Source organism: Achroia grisella, unplaced genomic scaffold (assembly GCF_030625045.1).
Source record: "Achroia grisella isolate CSIRO2021 unplaced genomic scaffold, CSIRO_AGI_Agris_v1 utg976, whole genome shotgun sequence".
Classification (NCBI taxonomy): domain Eukaryota; kingdom Metazoa; phylum Arthropoda; class Insecta; order Lepidoptera; family Pyralidae; genus Achroia; species Achroia grisella.
This window is the reverse complement of record NW_026713078.1, coordinates 996,425-1,017,860: the sequence shown is the minus strand read 5'-3', so window position 1 is coordinate 1,017,860 and position 21,436 is coordinate 996,425. Positions and strand designations below refer to the sequence as shown.

Genomic DNA, 21,436 nt, shown 5'->3' with positions numbered 1-21,436 from the left:
ATAAAGTTTTTAATAATAATAATAAATAACCCAGGACAATTAACACAGCGTCATCTACTTCCACCGTACAGCTTGTAGGATACTAGACAACTGATGTAAATTCTTCGATTTTTTTTTCAATACAGACCAATAAAAACAATCATGCTCATGAATACAACTGTTTGCACCGTGCGAAGAATCGAAGACCATCGGAAGTAAAGCAGTGTGCTAAATCGCTAGACCACAGAGGCTATCTATGTATTTATATCAGATTGGGATTAGATAGCGCTACGTGTCCTAAGATATTATTAATGAGTGTCACATGTTTCAGTATATATCCATTGCTGATCATATTAGATGAAACTTGCTAGTTACTATCTGGTAGGCCTAGCTTGCCTGCCATTCCAAGTTCCCTAATAAAAATTGATCCGACAAATATTACGTGAACGAACAAAAATATCAATATCACATAAAATCCCATGAAGATATCACGGAAAGAAATTACAAAGAAAATTTGCGGTAATAAAGAAGAAAACACTCGATCGGCGACAATTTCAAGACAATAACTACACGATAATTCACCGAACTGACTTCGCGTCCGAACTGCAGATTGTAGAGCACACGCGGGGGAATTGCAACTCTACCACATTGTAATAAGGAGTGTGTCTACTGAAAACATAGTAGCGGAATATACCCCCAGTCACGCGACCCGCTTATTGGAAGAACAAAAATAACATTATTAAGCATGAAACGTTAGAAATTACGATCACTACGTGTTCAAACATATTACTATTATGATAATAAATTTTGAGGAACATGATCGTCGCTATGAAGGGTAGATATTGTATTTTTTTATATGACTGAAATGTTATACAAAGTTTGAAAGTTCGTTAATAATAGTAGATTGCGAAGCAATGGGTAATCTTGGTATGGACATGTTAGGAACGTAAACAAACTTACCTATTGGTATAACTATTCAATGCGGAAACTCTGCTAGTATCTTCGGAATTTTGCCTAAAGGGAAGCCTTTTAATAATATATATTAATTATTATATTATAATTTTTAAGGTTTTTAGTTTGTGTTTATTATTGTTAACTGACAGGGAATCTTATATCTTACTAATATTGTAAACGCGAAAGTTGAGTATGAATGGATGTTTGTTACTTTTTCACGCAATATCTACAGAACGGATTTTGATGGAACTTTACAGAAATATAGATTATATATCAGAATAACACACAGGCTATAATTTACAAAGATATTATATAGATTAGGCGAAATATTATAATAAATGTCAAGTAAGTATTATACAAACGAAACTGCACGGATCAGCTAGTACCTGATAAAAATCAATTTTACCATTCTGTTATTTATAATGTATGAGAGTGACACTTAAAAGCGTCTTCAAAGCAATCCTTGAATAGAAATATAAACAAAAAATTAATTATTAAAAAAAACTAAATTAGTATAGTTAATGTTTAATTAAAAAAAATTTTGTACCTAAGTATCACCTCATCACGTCAGCTTATAAACAAGAAAACGATGTATATTTATTCAGTCTCGGTCCGTACGTTTAGTAGTTATGATGCCTCAAACGTAAACATACGCGTCATACTTATACACCGCTCATTTCACGTCGAGATTTATGAAATAGACTTTTAAATAAATATTATTAAATATCTTGTTGATAACTACACGTTGAAAAAAACTAATACGCCAATAAGAGCCAGTGGATGACATAACTCAGTCTAACTGGAACCACGAATATCAGCGCTGAATTTCAGGTCACATAGTTACCATCTGATATTTATTGTGTTAAGGTCATATCAGCACGAATGCCACTTCAACCAAATTGATTTAAGTTTTATGGTAATAAATTACTATTATTATTTCCTACGATGGTCGCGAATTCTATTCCCGCGCAAGAATTTTTGACGCCCAAATATTTGTATTCATTAGTATAATTGTTTCTATTAGTCTTGGTGATTTGTTGGTAACAAAAAAAATATCTAAGTATTTATATGTTGACTAGTACTCATAATAGAAGCCCTGCTTACGTTGGGACTAGACGGCGTTATGTGAATTGTCCTAAGATATTATTATTATAAACGAAGTTTAATATGTAGGACGAATTATGAAAGTGAATAAATCAAGATTTTTTAAGGATAAAAGTCAAACTATCTATATCTACCATTTTTTTCGGACTACCCTAATGCTGTCGGCCGCAGCCGCCCTTTACAGCTTCACCGAAAGATAGGGGTGAGTGCAGATGGCACCACAAACCCGCGGAAGGACTTATGGAGCGGCTGAAAGCCAACACCTGCCTGACGGATACGACTTTAGTCTGAGGGCACCACTAGGAGTTAGAACCTCAACTCAGGCCGTCGTAATTTCTATCCCAGTTTAAATTGAACGGGGATCCATCTGAGAGGTATATATATATGTATATATAGGTGGGGATAAATAACACGTTTCAAATTCGCCACCACATTACCGACTTACCTATAAATTACAGTGAACAATATCGGGAATATAAATAAATTTACTTTACAAATGAGAGTTATTTATCTAATAGTGAGTGAGAAATGGAGCGGCCTCCTTCAGCGCGTAACAGGCCGACTGTCCGACATTTCCACAACCAGCCTGAACTGCAGAGGGGAGGCAGCTACGGCCTCATGCTGAAGTGGATTCTCTTCGTATGGCTGGCGAGCTGTGGACCCCTTGGGAATACCGTCAAGCAAGATGGTGAGTAGCTTTATATGTTTCTAATTAAATTGTTCATAAGTTTTCGAAGCAACTGATAGTATACAAACAAATTAACTATAAAACTAAACTAATAAATAATAACTAAAAAAATCATTCAAAGAGTTTTATGTTGCGTTTACACTATAGCGGGTTGTCGCTATAGTTCTAGAATAATAATAGTGAAATAGAAATAAAAATAATCTTTATTCAAATAAACTCAGTACAAGCACTTTTGAATAGTCATATTATTCTACCACTCATTGGGAACGCAGATTTATTACAAAAAGAATGAAGATAGATAATATATGTCTGAAATAAAACATGATTCTAAATAAATTATTTCGATTATGAGATGTTGTGTTTAGGTCTTTGCTATAGTACTAAACTATCCCTATTACTCGATCAGTAACTCTGTTACGGCTTGAAGAAGATTTGTTTACTTTAAAAGGTAACATTGTATATATGTACAATTTTATTCATAAACTTATTTAAAAAAATATTTTCACGGTACGAGATTATGTAGCCAGCTTGTATGCAAAGTTGCCATATATGCTATGTATATAGGTAGTATCAATATCTATTAAAAATCAAACAAGTTAAAAATGTCAGAAACATTATTGTTAGTATTATCAGAATTTTGTGTTTGGTTCAAATCATTTTATTGTACAAAAAAACTGTAAAAAAAATCTATTCTAAAATCGATACTACAATTCGCCTATCCAACTTCCCATCGACATCATTAATACAATAGCAAGACTTAAACCAACCAAAATTCAGACTAACAATACAAAATTGGAATTGTTGAAGAGTTTGCCTCGCTGAATAGACCTGCGGTTCATATGTGCCTGACTACTAAATATATGTATATTGACGTCATTACGAAACTTTCTCTATATTATAAAAGCTATATATATTTCTGACATAGTATATTATATTTGTTTAAACTAAAAAATATTCGTGTCTTTAACCTCAACTCAAAGACCCTAAACTTACAATAGTCCCCCCTAATAAACATATAAAATATTTATTGTTTGTAATGGATAGTCGAAAAATACTCGAACAGATTACTAAAAGCTACATTATGAAATAATAATAATAATATAAGACAATTCATACAGCGTACGGATTTGTATAATGCGAGGAATTGAACCTGCGAACATCGAAAGTAAGGCGATGTGCTAAATCGCTCACTTACCTGTTAACAGCGAGAAAAATGGGCATTATTTTACTTTAAAAAATTTAAAGGCCTCTACAATAACTGCATCGATTCGTAACTGGATTGTTATTTCTTAAAATAAGTAGTGATATATATATTATTATCTTAAAATACAGTTAATTAAATAAGGGTTAAATGTTAAATCTCCTATGTGGTTATATATGTAGCCACTAATACGTAATCGAAATATCTCTTGGAAAGCACACACGACCCTGAAATAAAACTATGACTCCTAAGAATAACTTTCAATTCTTAACCGGGTTTAGGTCGCAAACTCTAAAACAGGGCGAGAACAATAGATTGCTTCAGGTCGCAGTACTATAAGTTTAAAACATCTAACACTAACACTAAATTTATTTCAATTAAACACTGCACTTTGAATTTTATTAGTGATTGAAAAGCAATCGACGTATTCAAACAAGAAAATGAAACTATATCGCGATGTAATTTTGTCTTAGCGCCATCTAGTAGCATAAAAATGAACTAAATTTATTATTATTATAGCTTATATATGTATATAATATAACAAAATAGCTCTCACTTTGCGTAAAACATTTAGCTTCATAAAGCAAACGAACCAATTATCCGGAGCACAAATAATCCAATAAAACCACACGACAATTAAACGACATGGAAACTCAATTCGACGTTGCGTGTATATATAAATAAAGTTTGTTTGTCGTGACTGTCATCATGTTTTTCCTTACTAGCGTGAGATCTATTCTTACCTAATTATTAAGAAAAGATCGTAATATCTGATGGCCTCGGTAGTCTAGTGGTTTAGGTCACTGCTTCACTCCCGATGGTCGCGAGTTTGATTTCTCGCACGGTACAAACATTCATGAGTATGATTGTTTGTATCGGTCTGGGTGTTTTCTATGTCTATATTTACGAAAAAATATATCTATGTACTTGTATCAGTTATCTAGTACCCATAACACAAGCTTTATCTAGCTTAACTTGGGTGTAGATGGGGTTGTGTGAATTGTCCTGAGATTATTATTATTATCTTACGTTTAATATATGTACATACTAGCTGTGCCCGCAGTTTCGCTCGTTCGAAAATAGCCTATGTGTTATTCTGATGTATTAAATATTACTGTAAAATTTAATCAAAATCCTTTTAGTAGTTTTTGCGTGAAAGAGTAACAAAAATCTATCCAACCATCTGACCATCCATACTCCCAAACTTTCGTGTTCATAATATTAGTAAAGATATGTTAATACTGGCAACTAAAACATTATTCTTTTTACATTTTTTTATGTTATTTTGATACCTTTTTTCTTATATATCTGTTTGGCTTTATTGTGAGACATATTAGGATTATGTGTACACAAATATTTTTTCTGCCTATTTTTTTTTAATAATAGTATATCATCCCACTCCAGACATAGACTTTAGAAGAAGCATTACGATATTATTTCATAATACTATCTATGATGTATTTTTTTGTTACTGTTCATGTGAGGCGTGCAATAATCAAATCTATCACCCTATTCATAAGGTTCTTTATAAGAATGTCACATTCTCTTATTGATTTGACTTTTTGAATGCGCAATTTCAGCATACTTTAATGTAAATTTATCAACATTCAGTGTGCATGCTTAGTAAATTTTATATATATATATATATATATATATATACATAGATGCATTTTACTATTGAAATGTTCATAACATTTTCAATGTTCCTTCAAGTCGAGGAAACGTTGAAGTTAGCAGGAAATTAGGAATTATTAAACTTGTAATCAGTTCATGTAATTAATAATTCTATTCGGTCGATGATAGTGCTATAGGTATATGTGGAGGTTTATGTCTCGGATGTTTTATTTATTTCAATTTTAAAATTGTGTTTTGTTACGAACACTTAAAAATAACTATTGTATAATAGTATGAAAAATACATTTTTTTATATAAAATATGAAAATATAAATATTAATTATTTTTGAACGAATTAAAATCTGAGTTATGTTTTTGATAATCCTAGTGACAGCTTTCATCACTAGACTCAGTCAAAAACATTAAATTTGAATAAAAAATTATTGTTAACCTAAAATTAATAGATACATCAGATGAACTACCTTCATCTCTTGTAATTTTAGGGCTTTTTAGTTTAATTTTATTTCATTTGCCCTGTAATTCATTTAAACTTACATTCGTGATTAATTATATATATCTTTCATTTTTACATAAGGATTATACTTCAAAGTTCAAACATCTACACACCCACGAATATATATGTAGAGAAAGGGAATATTTGGCGTCGACAATTTTGAAAGATCTTTGAAAACTTGCGAACTCGTTTTACTGTGTAGAGAAAATGTGAAAATAATTTCTGATGCTTTCACAATTCCATTAACAATTGTTAAAGACGTTGAAGTTCAGTTATTTGATGGTCTATTCTTTAATTATTTTTTTAATAATATTTTGTATATCGATTTGGTTTAGGATAGTGGATCAAATCGTATTAAACAACATATTTTTAATAGCTATTGTCACAAAGTAAAATGATTAATAAATAAATAACCCTGGACAATTAACATTGCACCGTGCGAAGATTAGAACCCGCGACTATCAGAAGGAAAGCGGTGTGCTATCCCGCTAGAGTTTCAGACGAGCTTCCCTCGTACATTTAGATTGTGTAATGACCTGCCGAGGTTTTCTCAAGAGACTACAACTTGGGATTTTTCAAGAAGAATATTATGGTTTCTTAAGAGTCGGCAACGAGCACTCCTGGTGTTTCAGGAATGCATAGGCTACGGTTACCATTTACTATTACATAGGCCGTATGCTTATTTGACACCATCTGATATCCGTTGTACCTCTCAAGTCTTGCCAATCCATAGGTCTACGATTATGCCTTATATAAATATAATATACCATGAAATTTCACTGCCATATAATCAAAGGTAAATGTTACGAACAGCCAGCGAACTGTAACGAAAGCTATTAGCTATAAATGCTATAATAAACCGACTAGTTATTTCACTAGGTTACTAGGCCAACTAACTAAGTGTATTTATGAAATACTTATAATGTACTTACAAAGAGCAATAGAGTATTTTCCTGTCGACATGTCATTTGTTATTCTGTTTTCTATTCTATACGTATACTACCTAATACAGCAAAGGTTGTTTTCATATAAATTTCCCTATTTTTTAATTGTGTTAATTAAAAAATAGGGATTGATGATAGAAGAATATAAAATTAGGGTATGTATTTATAATGGTCAATCGTAAAAAAAAATTAAATTTAAAATATTGTCCTTAAATAAAAAAAATGGGGTGAGCTACCCTTATCAATTAAGTGGATGAAAAATATTTTACGATCTATTCTCAGACCTACTGGACATACAAAATTTGATAAGTATCGTGGATATTGACCGATTCTTAGGACTGTTCCGGAGGACGTGGCTAAACGGCTTGCCGTTTCTGATGATTATTGTTGTACAAACATTATGACAAGAGACTTTTATATATTAGATATACTTATTTCAGTGACAAAGTAGCTTGTTTTGTAAGATATATTTCGGTAGAAGGATATTGCAACGTTAAAATGATGAAATGCAATGATAGAAACAAAAACTGAAATTACTGAGATCCGAAGCATGACGTCTTAATATTCTGGAATGGCAGCGTGTGAGTAAGACGGTCATCACATGATAACGTGATAGGTGTCCGTGCTGCTGTTACTTGACGATGGTTACCACTTGATGGTAGGTGAGATAGCTGCTTATTTGTCATTCCAATTATAAAAAATCTGTTTCATCTGAACCCAATAATGAGTAAAGGTTTTGTTGTTTTTCTTAGTAGTTTAATAGAATTGAATGAACAAAATAGTACTTTATCGATTTTTAAAATAACTAAGTATTAACATGGTCTGTTTTTTTTTCCTCTGCTGTTAGAGTCAGTCAGAAATATATGTAATCGTGTAATGGCTTTCTTAGGGCTAAATCTCTCTACAGTGCGTTGCAACAAAAGCAACGGTCAAATAAATGTCAAGCGGCTCTTAAATTTTATTGCTCCGTTTTAAAGCTAAACCGTGTTTTATGGGTGCGATTATTTCGTTTCGGGAACAGCCTGTTCTTAGGTTACGTGCTGTAAAGTATTACGAAAGTCCGGTTGGTTTAACGCCCCGTTTTGTAAGCTATTGCTCAATAAAGATGCTCCTTAATATATTTGAAGTGTTTAATGAAATAATGAAATCTTAATGAAAAAGACGTTGACGCTTAGTTCAGGGATCTTCTATGTAATAGATACATTCAGTAAATAAGAAACGAACTTTTTAGCATTCAGTGGATTATGCTCGCGGGAGTCAGTGGTAGACAGGGAAACTCCGAGCAGTTTCCGAGACTTGTGACTCGGATATACTTGCCGAAGTTCGTGAACACTTATCTTCACCGGCCTGACCAGCCAAATCTAGTAGGAGTCTGCTAGTGCAGCTTTAGACAGACTTTAGTATACCGAAGAGTTATGTAGTTAGTACAGTTATGGGATCTTCTATGGAAATCCTGGTGGAATACATACAGAAACATTTAGTATATAAGAGACGAACTTCTTAGCATGGATTGACCGTGCGAGAGCCGGGTCCATCGTGTGTCAGAGAGAGAAACTTCGAACAGTTTCCCGCACTAATGAACCCCATCTAGGTGTAAGGGGTCCTTTGCCGAAGTACGTTATCACTAACCTTCTCTGCCCGTGCTACTTTTCCTGACCCTGCTTGTGCAGCTTTAAATAGACTCCAGTATATCGAGGTATACTTCCTACAACGTTGTTTTCATGGCCACTTCTGTATTTCGTACCTTTTTATTTGTTAATGTTATTAATATTACATTATATAATATACCTAATATAATAGTAACTACAAAACTGTGTAAAGAAAATAAATTCAGCGTACGTAGGCGAAGTTTTAGGGAGACTTCAGCTTGTTATAACATTACATATCGCACTTCCTGGGAATGAGGTTTTGGCTTTCAACATTCTACTAAGTACCGCCACACTGCCTCCACCAGCAACTTGGCGTTACTCCGCACAGTTTGCACTAGTTTCTGTAACTATATACTGAACTTTCAACTAATAATTAGGTTTCAGATGTTGGACATTATATTTTTTACAACTGTTTGTTTTTTTATTACGTTCCTTATATATCTACTATTAAGTAACAGAGCATTCAGTATAAACAATTGGGAGTGGTCAGAAAATACGCATCAAAAACTTGTTTTATAATCTAATTGAAATACCTACTGTGTGCTGATGTAACTGTATACGAATGTAAAAATTGACTGATTCTCACAAAATTTCTATTCATAGTTCTAATAAAAAAAAATTTTTTAGAGTCGATGAAAATATATCCAAATAATTTTTAAAATAATATTTCTATTAATATATGTGTTCTACGTTATTCAGTTATAACATTATTCAATTTTTTTAACTAAATACACCTAATATATTCTGTGTACTAGTCACCACTTCCTGTGTCACGCTGTTTTGGGTTGACTGGAGGAGATCTCTTTTAGAGATAACTCCTGTTTTACTAACAATGTCTTAATATTTATTTAGAAGTTCAATAAAGAATATACAAATATTGTAATAAATTGTATATGCATGCATTATCTATCTCTATCTACTTATATGTTACAACTTGTTGAAAGACGTGTGACAGTTAAATAAATTGAATTGAATTAATAAAAATACACGTAACTTTCAGTTCAATTAATGTACTAACATGACCCTTAATTAACAGTACATAATAAATTTCTTAATATTGCAAATAAATTTCTTAATATTGCAGTAAGTAGGTAAATACCAAAAAACATATACATTCTTTCTTCTGCAGTCGGTTAATAATTTGACAACGGTGTCCCAAAATAACTAGACATTCACACAAATGCAATGACCCGACATAAATCAAACAGTAAACCAATTCCACGTCTTCCAAAACATTCGAACGAGCTCTCGATCCGTTTAAAAAAATGAAATAAAGCCCGCTTTACAATCAGCGTGTCACAAAATGGTTGTAAATCTCAATGGTTGTAAACACGTCGGACGCAGCCCATACACACTGCCGATCGATGTGACATATGGACGTGTCATATAAACAACTAGCTGTTAGTCGCGACTTCGTCTAAATGAAATGAATAACATATCTAAAATAAAAGTAAGCTTACTCCATAGAACATAAGCTATCTGCGAGTGAAAGTCCCGTCAAAATCGGTCCAGCCGTTTCAGAGATTAGCAATAGCAAACAGACAGATAGAAAAAATTAAATTATTCTTTTCAAGTATATAAGTACTTTCATATGGATTTAATGAAAGCTGTTAATTTGGACAGACAGAAGCTTCTATGGTTAATTTGAAATAGAAATCTAATTTATATATATTTATAATTCATGATAAAATGATTTATTTTGAATTTTGAATTAATCAATAATTAAATATTGTATATGATTTCTGTCCTACTAAATCGTTGAAAACTCGTTGAAAAATCGTTGAAAACTCAACCAGAATGGTCGAAAGCACATCATTATATAGTGTACTATTACTGGCCATATTCTTTTATATATGCAATGTTTGTTGATTTGTTTATGACCGGTCATATCATTAATACATCGTGCCCATATAAAAGCTAGTAATAGTGGATAATTTATTGAAATTTCACCGTATATTCTTCTTCAATTGTTGCATTATTATACACTTATGCACTAGCTGTGCATGCGGTTTCAAAATTTACATGCGAAATTTATAGCCTGTGTTATTCTGATGTATGATGTACACATATTATTGTAAAGTTTTATTAAAATCCGTTCTGTAGTACTTGCGTGAACGAGTAACAAACATCCATAGTCACAAACTTTCGAGTTTATAATACTTTACTAATATTATAAATGCGAAAGTAACTCTGATGTCTGTATGTCTCACTTTCAAGCCATAACTACTAAACTGATTTAAATGAAATTTGGTATACCAATTTTCTATATATGTCTATATAAGACAGACTAGACCCTGAGGAAATATAGGCTACTTTTTAATACGAAAAATGGGTTATAAGAAGTTAAAAGTGGGTATGAAAGGCCGTGTAGAAATATCGTCATTTTTAAAGCTAGAAGCTTGAAACTTATTTTTTAGGCTGTTGATTAAATATAAATAAATACAATATTCAAAATTTGTAAAAAAATTACCCTTAAGGGGTTAAAAAAATTGATGAAGAGAAGGATGGAAATATTTCTTTAGCTTTTTTGGGTAAGATTATAAAATTTTCTTTTCTTCTTTATTTGGTTAAGATCACTACTCCACGCGGACGAAGTTGCGGATACAGCTAGTATTGAATAAATGAGAAAAAAAAACGTACTTGTACAGTCCTATAAAAGAAAGAGAAACAGTATTTACATCAAAAAAGAATAAGGCACAAATAGCAATAAAATCATTGGTCGCCATCAAAAGCGGGTCTGCGGTGACCGTGACGGAGGGTCCCGTAGGTACAATAGTGCCGAAAAAAAATCTTTTGTTTCTCCCCTCGCCGGCTGACAGCAATTAATGTGTTCCACCTTTATACCTAATAGAGATATAACGTTCAGCACCTGCGGGGCGGGACCCTAAAATTTAAATCGAATTTGTTTGTTATACTTAGTGATCGATTAGTGATGATGATGTTATTATTACATTACATACAACAAAGCTATTAGTACAGTGAACCACATTTTTTTTATAAATAACTAGCTGACCCACTCAATTTCGTGTGCGTTGCATTTCATGATAAAGAAACAAAATAAAGCAGCTCTACGTCTGATGTTCTATTTTTAAATTAATGATTTTTTTTTAAATACAGACTTAATGGCTTTTGCTTCGGTTTTTTGGCCAGATATAAATGCAAACAGGAAAGAAAAGTGTGGTACTAAACTTACACTATTATCTTATTAGTTATTATTATATATATAATTGTTTTGTATGTATGTCACCTAACATATCATTAGAGGCTGCACCGATTTAGATGTTGTTTGTAACTTCAATAAGTTTCAGTGGTTTGAGTGAAATTACAATTAGACCCAATAGGTTTTTTTATGTAGACCCTATTTTTCTGGAATTAAGTTTACTTATGCTAAGTTTACCGGCTTAGCACTGTCCGGAAAAGTAGCGCTATCTGTTAGTACTTCATTTTTTAATTTTCATACTACAGATTTAAGACTCTTAATCATAGACTTTTAAATAAGAGTTCATGCAAAGGAAATTAAAAAAATACTAGATTCCTAAATGTATATTACAATATCTTATATAACTACGAATTTTATTAAATGTACAATAATTATTATATATGCAAATTATACTATTATTATGACCGGAGCTATATGACTAGGCTACGCAGCATAATAATTATGTATTTCATGCACAAATGTTAAGCCATTGTGAGTCATATATTTAGGATTCTAGTCAGAATGCTTCTAAACGTCCGCAACTAACATACTAACCAACAATATATGTATATATTCTTATATTTATTTATACAGTGTATAAAGTCTAAAAAGGTATACCAAGCCGAATGGCAAGTGATAGTGTTCGTTTTTTCTGAATTCTGAGTAACTTTCACAAAGAAACAATGTGACTTAAAATCTTCATATAAACTGAGCCATTACGTGATCAATTTAGTTTATTCAAGAAATACAAATTTCCAGTTTGTATATTAGGGAAAATGGTACAGTTTTATTTGTATTCTATAACTTTCCTTCATACTAACTGAGCGGTCACGTGATCAAATAAATGTGTTCAAAATTAATTTTCAAATTTCCACTTTGTATTTCATAAGGAAAATGGTTCAGTTTTATATAACTTTTCTAACTGAATGGTCACGTGATAGATTTACTATGTTATAAATTTATTTTCTAAATTCTACTTTGTGTGTTAGGGAAAACGGTTTAGTTTCATGTGTAATCTACCTTATCGGTTTATACTGAAAACACCGGTCACATATTAACAAGATCATCGCCTCGAGCGTATGATATGGGCTTCCAACACTAGAATGGTAGACGTACCGAAATGTATGGGGTACTCGACGCAATGGGCGGTAATACCAGATTAGAGTAAACGCACCCAAATGTAGGGGATTTCTGTGGGGATGAAGGAAAATTGTGGGAATCAGTGGGAAAGAAAATTAGAAGTAGAAGAAGGGGGGAGATATATGAAAAACACATTTAAAATATAATAAAATAGTTTAATAGAATAGATCAGAAAATAATTTATTCGAATGAACTTACATTAAAGCACTTTTGAATAGTCATGTTATTTTGTTTTCAATCTACCCATTTGGTAAGCTGTCTCATCACGAGAAGAATGAGCAAGAAACTTGCGTGTTGCTCTTTTACATACATACAATTGATCTTGGTGGTTTACTGAATCCCGGAGAATTTTAGGAAAATTTTAAGGGAAAATATGACAGCCATCTGGCAACACTGACGTTGGGATTCCGGGCTATTCCTTGGGGTAACTCGTGTAAATCAATACCGTTGCAGACATTCAACGATGATGCTCCATAAAATATTGTTTTAGACAGCATCCTTAAATAACAGATTCGGTAACGTAACGTTTCAGATTTCAGTTTTTTTGGTTCAGTATTTATTCGTGTTTATATATGAAGTATCATATGCATACTTCAAAATAACGATTTGGTTTTTACAACGATTACCTGATTTTCTTAATATGTTTATATAGATAATAAAAGTCTATTTTACAATATTTTGTAATAACAGTAGTGTAACAATAGATATTTAAATCTATTAAATCTTAATTCTTTTTATTTTTATTAAAATTTGTCTACAGAAAAAGGAAAAGTTACAAGTTCATTCCAACTGATCATTAAAATTTCAGTTGTTAAACAAAATATATATAATTTAATGATTAATGCATTACATAATATAATAATATATGTCCTAATAAGCTATATTTATAGACTTTTTTATTAAAACTAGCTACTAGCCTCGGCTCCGCACGAGTATATACATATAAACCTTCCTAATGAATCACTCTATCTATTGCTGAAAACTTCAATAAAATCCGTTGCGTAATTTAAAAGATCTAAGCGAACAGACAACGGAAGCGACATCATTTTATACTACGTAAAGATTAAATAAAGAAGACAAGTCAATTCAATTAAAGAAAACTTTATACCTCTAATTACCTCATTTGGTATTGTAGTCGTAAGGATATACATAAGCTGTTCAAATCTCAACTGCGACATACAAATGGCCATATTATTTGTGACAATCGCCGTACCTAACTTGGAAGTTTGTGGCCCAAGGATGGAGTGGGTCTCTCCTTTGGGACCCATTCATTGATATTAACCATCCAACTTGAATACACCAAAGCTCTTTACATGTTGTTGTTAGTAACTTAGTATACCTTCAAAGGCACGAAATATGATTATTAAAATAACAAATTTACGTATTTGTTTTCTTGTACTAACTTGGTTTTTGGGAAGTGTAAATTGTTTTTTATAAAGGAGATCTAAATGTTAATGTTATTAAATACCTAATTGAGGATCTCATTAGTGCAGCGGTTAAGAATACTGACTTACCTTCGGATAGTAGCAGGCTCGTTCCCCAAATGTTTGTATTAATTTGTATGTATGATTGTTTATATTAGTTTGTTTTTATGTATATGCATATATTATGTATGTATTTACAGATTTTTTTAAGTATGTTTAAAAATGTCTATTGGTCTTCTAATAATATACACATATGGTAAATTGTTTTGGTGTAAAAAAAATGAGATGTAAGTTTCGTCGACTCCTAAGGAGTCCTCCTGAGGAGAACCATTTAAAGTTACAATAATAATTCTTCTTTATAAGTCACACGTACTAAGTTGCGAGTAGAAGCTATATATACACGTATGTATACATATATATTTTTATGACGAAGCTAAAACTGTCTATTACGTGGATGTCAAGGTTTCGTCTAAAAACCGCTGGCTATGAAGATAAAAAATTCACAGGACATATTGATAATTTCGGTCAACATCTTATATATAACATTCTCGTTTCACAGTTTTCGTTCCCATACTCCTCCGAGACGGCTTGACCGATTCTCATGAAATTTTGTGAGCGTAATGAGTAGGTCAGAGAATCGGCCAACATCTATTTTTCATCCCCCTAAATGTTAGGGGTAGTCCACCCTAAATTTTTTTTTATTTTTTAGACAAAATTTTTAGTCTATTTTTTATGATACAACATACAAAAATACATACAATCCTAAATTTTCCCTTCTATCATCAATCATTATGGCAAAACAACGTTTGCCGGGAGCTAATATAATATATGAAGAGCCTAAAGATAGCTATTTCCTAAAAGTCCTAAAAGAATGAACATTTTTTTAACAATAACTTTCAATACTTCACTATTTTATCAAATAATTTCTTCATAGAATAATATGAAGCCGTACATGGTGACACCAATGGCAGGCACAAAATACAAGCGCCGCGACAGTTTGCCACGGCAAATGAGTAGCATGGCATGGCCATGGCAACGAACCATATATATATATATATATATATACATAATGAATATATATATATATATATGTTAATAATGGTTATCAATAAATATTTTTCTTTCTTTCTTTCTTTATGGCGCTGTATAAATGCTTTATTTTGCTGACAAACACTTATGTAGTTTGTCGTTCGACTGCCATCAACAGATTACGGCTACGTGTGCAAACGTACTAAGTCACGGGCAGAAGCTAGTTCATAATAATGAACATTCCAACAACACTATACACCGTCAGACAACTGAATAGCTTTTCCATTTTCCATGCAGTCTCGAGTATGTACCATTAGGACGCCCCGCAAACTTCCCGGCAAAAACCGCCTTGCACCTGACACCGGTAATTGATATACAACGTCATTAATCAAGTCGTTTTGCCGTAAAAGTTGACGCATTTTGCCGCAGACCACCTCTCAATAGTTAGATTTATTGTGCCTCTAAATAAATGCAATATTCGTAGTGATAAATTGAATATGGGTATTTAGGGAGAAAAGGCATTGTTAGGAATGGAAACTGTGCGATAAAATGTTATGATGTACCGCGTCAGATCGATCTTCATATGGTTCTCGCTTGGAACTCTCTTGATTAACTCCTGCTGATTTTTAATACAAATTGACGTAACTTTACCATCTTTCACTCGTACACCGCCAGCCTACGCTGTTAGCGCAAAAGAGAGCACCGTTCTGACATTCAACCTAAAAATCGTGAAAAATGTAGAGGTACGTATTTTAATTCAATTATTTTGTCTTATATCCACTGATATACAAGCACTTTTAAATATTAATCTTTACTCTACCTCAAATTTAGAATGAAGTTTCAACCAAGAAAACTAAGCAAGAAATATGGTTGATGCTCTTTCAATAAAATTTTGTAAAAACATGCATTACGACAAAGTACCAAATAGCACAAATCTTAGTCCCAAATATGGATTTATTTGGATATTAACGTGCACACAAACAAGGGTTTGGGCTTAAACTTTAATAATTTAAGACAATATGTACGCTGTCCAAAATGGGCTCGCATGCAGATTTAGGCTAGAGCTAACACTGATTTTGAGCGGAAATCAAACAGTGGAAATTGTAAACGGCACGGAAATTATGTTGGAATATTCATCCAAATTTCCTGTATGAGTTCATATAATATCTATGATAAATAATCTATCAGTTTACCAAAAAATCGTTCAAAACTGAATAGTAGTTTTCCGTGAGAATGAAACGCACATCTATCCTCATATACGTTCTCAAAAAAATGTAATTTATTTTAATGTAAACAACAATATAAAACTTTTTTTGACATTTTATTATATACATGGAAAAGAAAAGAAGATATAAAAAAATAATATTAGAGCCATATCAGCTAAAACAACAGTTTTTAATCTAATTTTTCCGTGTGTTTCTACATGAGTCATGAATACTGCTTCAAGAAATTAATTGCAGTGTTCACAGATGTATTGCAAGTTTTTACTTAATATAAAAATAAAAGAGCTCCTTTTTTGCACAGGAAAATACGTATCTTATTCCATTCCAAGCAAGGACGGGTCACTAGTTTCTAATATTAATAGGACTAGCTCCGATACACATTATATAAGCTCTTATTCTCAAACACGGAACCACATTTAACCCAAGTTTCATTTGTAATAATGTTCCTATAAAATTCTCCACAGTATTGAAGTCGTAGTTTTTGATATAAAACTGAGTATTTCAAAACTACCTAACGTCTTTCTGGTACAACAGTCAAAGTGAAGTGTGGTACAGCGGTAACCTAATTTATCGAACGTTTACCGAGGTAAGCTAGGAACTAAACGTTTTCAGACGTTCGCTGTGTATATAACGACTTTTGAATTTAATATGAGGATTGAATTACGCTGTATGTTTGAAAGGTTCAGTTTAACCTACTTTTTAATGGATGATGATAGAATTGTGATCCTTCTTACTCTAATGATATACGAACTCGCTAGTACAGCACTAGACAACTTTATTTGCCTTAAAGAACAGATACACAAGGTACAGTAAAATAAAGAAAATGATACAAAGTAAATAGACATAATTGCAGTGATGACAATGACAATGTAGGAACGAACAACGTATGAATAACGTAGTACATGTGCATCCCTCATACGCAAAAAAGACAGCTCTTTAAAGTGTTGTTGGGATGGAGATGAAGTCAGGTCAGGTAACCCTTCATTATCTATTCGTTAGAAATTAACCACAATAATATCTAAGCATTGTTTTTGTTCATGGATGGTCATGGTATGCACCTGCCTACGCTAACGGAAGACGATGGGGGAGCACCAATAGGGGTCAACATGACATGTTCTTAGATTCCATTACTAATGATCACTCACCTTTGTTTACCCTACTATCCCTTAATATAATTAGTATAAAGACCAAATTCGCTAACATGCTACACCATCAACCTCGTCAAACATGGATCATATAAAAAACAATCATTAATCATTTAATTCCAATCAAACGCGAGCAAAGCCGGAAGGAATGAAATATATCATATGATGTATATAGTAAATAACCTGTCTCAACATAATAATGCGTCAGGCAAAAATTGGTGCCACAAAACGATATCTCACCCCCCCTGGTAACTGTCAAACTGATAACACGAGAGTAGGACAGGCAGCGTGCGCGAGCGAGACAACAAAACGATCCGTCTTAATATTAATGTAGTTGTTAGACGGATGATGAATGGTGACATCGCAAAGCACTTTGTGGTAAATGCCCTTATTATTCTTAAGGGTGTTTAGTAAGCCATTTTGTTTAATTTATACAAATTTGCATAATGTCACTAGATGTATTCGTCTACAGCAGATGGAAACTCTATTCATTGTTTCCATCTCACTCCTATGCATAATACTTTCTAAATAAGAATATATGTATACTAGCTTTTGCCCGCGGCTCCGCTCGCCTAGTAGTAAGTATTATTATTAATTAGGTGTAATTTTTGCGACTTTACTTTTGCTTAGCATGAGTAAAAAATTAGAGCCTACAAAATCTAAGAAGATTTATACAAACTTTTTAACTATTTTATCCTCTTAGGGGTGGAATTTATCAAAATCCTTTCTTAGGGGATGCGTCACAGTAGCTTTATACATGCAAAGTCTCAGCCCGATCGGTTTAAAATTGACAAAGTTTCATCCCCTATTTTATCCCCTTGGATTGGAAATGGAATTCTACCAATTAATCAAAATTCTTTCTTAGTGGATGCCTATATCATAACATCTACCTGCATGCCAAATTTCAGCCCGATTCGTTCAGTGGTTTGGGCTGTGCGTCGATAGATCACTAAGTCAGTCAGTCACTTGAGTTACATATATTTAGATTCAGTTGTAATCGTAGATGGGGTACTTAGACATTACCAACCGACGGTGTCTAGAGGAGGAGATTGTAAGTAATGGGACATATTAGCCATTACGTGTAATGTACCAAGTTAGATAGCTTCCACGTACCTTTTTTCGAACTATTCTAATGCTGTTGGCCGCAGCTGGCCTTTACAGCTTTGCCGAACAATAGGGGGCTAGTGTAGATGGCACTCTAAACCCTCGGAAGGACTTATGGCTGAAGATCAGCTCCTACCTGACGAAATCCGAATGTAGTTTGAGGGAACCGTTACAAGTTGTTCGGCTTACATCGGCTCGGGCTGTTGTAAATTCAATTCCCGTTTGAATTGGATGGGTGATCGATCGGAGGTTGTTTTTTTATAGATGCTAATTGATTACATCCACCTTCGCATCAGTTGACACTGGCGAAGAACCAGTGGAGGCTGATAAAACAAGCAAGAAGTCTTGTCAGTTGGCTCATCTTGATAATTTACCACAATAGTTTCCACAGGAAATCGCGTGGAATATAATCTCACTTGGTACATTGCTAGCAAGTCCACATTACTAACAATTCCCTTCCAAAGAATTGGGTACTGTTACTTTCATTCGAAACAATTGTGTGATTAAGTCACTAATATCCAACGGTGAAAATATACATTTATAATAATAAACGGATTATCAATTTCTTAATCTCTATTTCATCCTTAAACGCGCATATGAAATACAGAGGATAATCTCAACAATTAACCTTCGGGAGTAAATTACGATGTAATCAGTTTAGACAAAAGCTTAAAATTATGCAGTGACACTGTTCTTAAATCACTTAATTTTGTCAAGCGGACTATCTCCCCAATTAAGGCGTGTCAAAGGTCGCAGGATGAACTCACATTCAGATAGTTTAATGAGAGAGTTTTCCCTCAATTTTCAGCAGAAAATGCTCTTTATTTCCACTATTTTAGAAATAAAACTAGATGATTCGTGCCTAGTTTGCTGGGCGGTAAATATTTTTACTTGTTAATTATCGACCACCGAGAGTAAGAAATTAAAGTAGTAATATCGCTATTAAAAAATAGGGGTTGATTTTTTATTTTGTTGAATTGGGTAGAAAGGTGAAAATTTGGAGTAGTATGTATTTTTAATGTCAAATCAAAAAAACATAATTTTCGTGTGGACCCTTATTACCTAAGGATATAATAAATAGTTACGTTCCATTTTCAGACCTACTGAACACAAATATTTATAAGAATTAGTCAAGCTGTTTCGGAGTAGTTTTGTTACAAACACCGTGACATGAAAATGTTGTATATTAAAAAGATTTTCATAACACATTCCTTTGCAGCATTTTCAAGTGTCTTAAAATATGCAAGGAGATTCTAAATTTGATTTTATAACTGTATTTAAATTGTCCTTTATACAGTGTTCATATCTACGAAAATAACAATATAAGAACTCATAATAATGAGTTTTTTATTTAATACTAACATACTACTTTGTCTTTACCTACACTTACGCTTTATTTTATCGCAGGAATTGTTGACGTCTTTATTGTTTTACTAATAATGAAAGAATTTTTAGACTAAGTATTCATTGTGTTTAACCATGTTCGTTTCTATAATAGTTATTTAGATTAAAGACAGTAAATATATATCATTTACTGATATATATATATATATATATATATATATAATCTAAATTTTATCGCACTCTTTATTGTTTTACATATATATATATATATATATATATATATATACTTTGTCTTTACCTACACTTACGCTTTATTTTATCGCAGGAATTGTTGACGTCTTTATTGTTTTACTAATAATGAAAGAATTTAGATTAAAGACAGTAAATGATATATATCATTTACTGTCTTTAATCTAAATAACTATTATAGAAACGAACATGGTTAAACACAATGAATACTTAGTCTAAAAATTCTTTCATTATTAGTAAAACAATAAAGACGTCAACAATTCCTGCGATAAAATAAAGCGTAAGTGTAGGTAAAGACAAAGTATATATATATATATATATATATATATATATATATACTTGTGCAAATATTATCCTGTTTTTGTGAATTGATATTAATACTATTTATTTTTATCGAGAATATTTATTTATTTTTTAGATTGTAACACATTATTAGTATTTTTAATTGAAGAATACATAGATCTGTCGAAGTCTACATTTTATACTCTATTTTATTGAGATAAATAAAAAAAATCGTAATAAGAATTAAATGTGAGAATTACTATTATGTTTACAGAATTATAAGTGAAATTAAAATTACAATATCATTAAGTTCTCAACGGGTGGGCGCTTTAAAAATATTAAAAACAATTTTCAATTACCCGCCCTTCTCGAGAGTTCAACAGCTCTTTAGAACAAATAATTTACAATCTCTTAATAAAGAACTCTAAATATAAGGGTCAATGGGCCCTAAAGCGAAAATCGGAAAGATTTAAATTTTATTAACATTTACCAACCTTAATTATTATGAGCGGATTTTTATTCATCTGCGAAAAATAAAAATAGAATTATAAAAATTATATTTACTAGACGTAATATCTTACGTATAATAAAATCGTGAAGCGGAAACTGTCTGTTTGTGTTAATTAATGTTTCAACTAAAAACGGATGGA

At 32.2% G+C, this 21,436-nt stretch overlaps 1 protein-coding gene across 1 annotated transcript in view; it reads left to right on the top strand.

Moving 5' to 3' along the window:
• Window positions 1-21,436, top strand: part of LOC131854337 (uncharacterized) — a 111,193-nt gene that overhangs the window by 13,335 nt on the left and 76,422 nt on the right. The window contains exon 2 of the mRNA XM_059205446.1: window positions 2,496-2,725. Within this exon, the coding sequence (XP_059061429.1) occupies window positions 2,566-2,725 (160 nt within the window). The 5' untranslated portion in view covers window positions 2,496-2,565. The remainder of the gene's footprint in view (window positions 1-2,495; window positions 2,726-21,436) is intronic.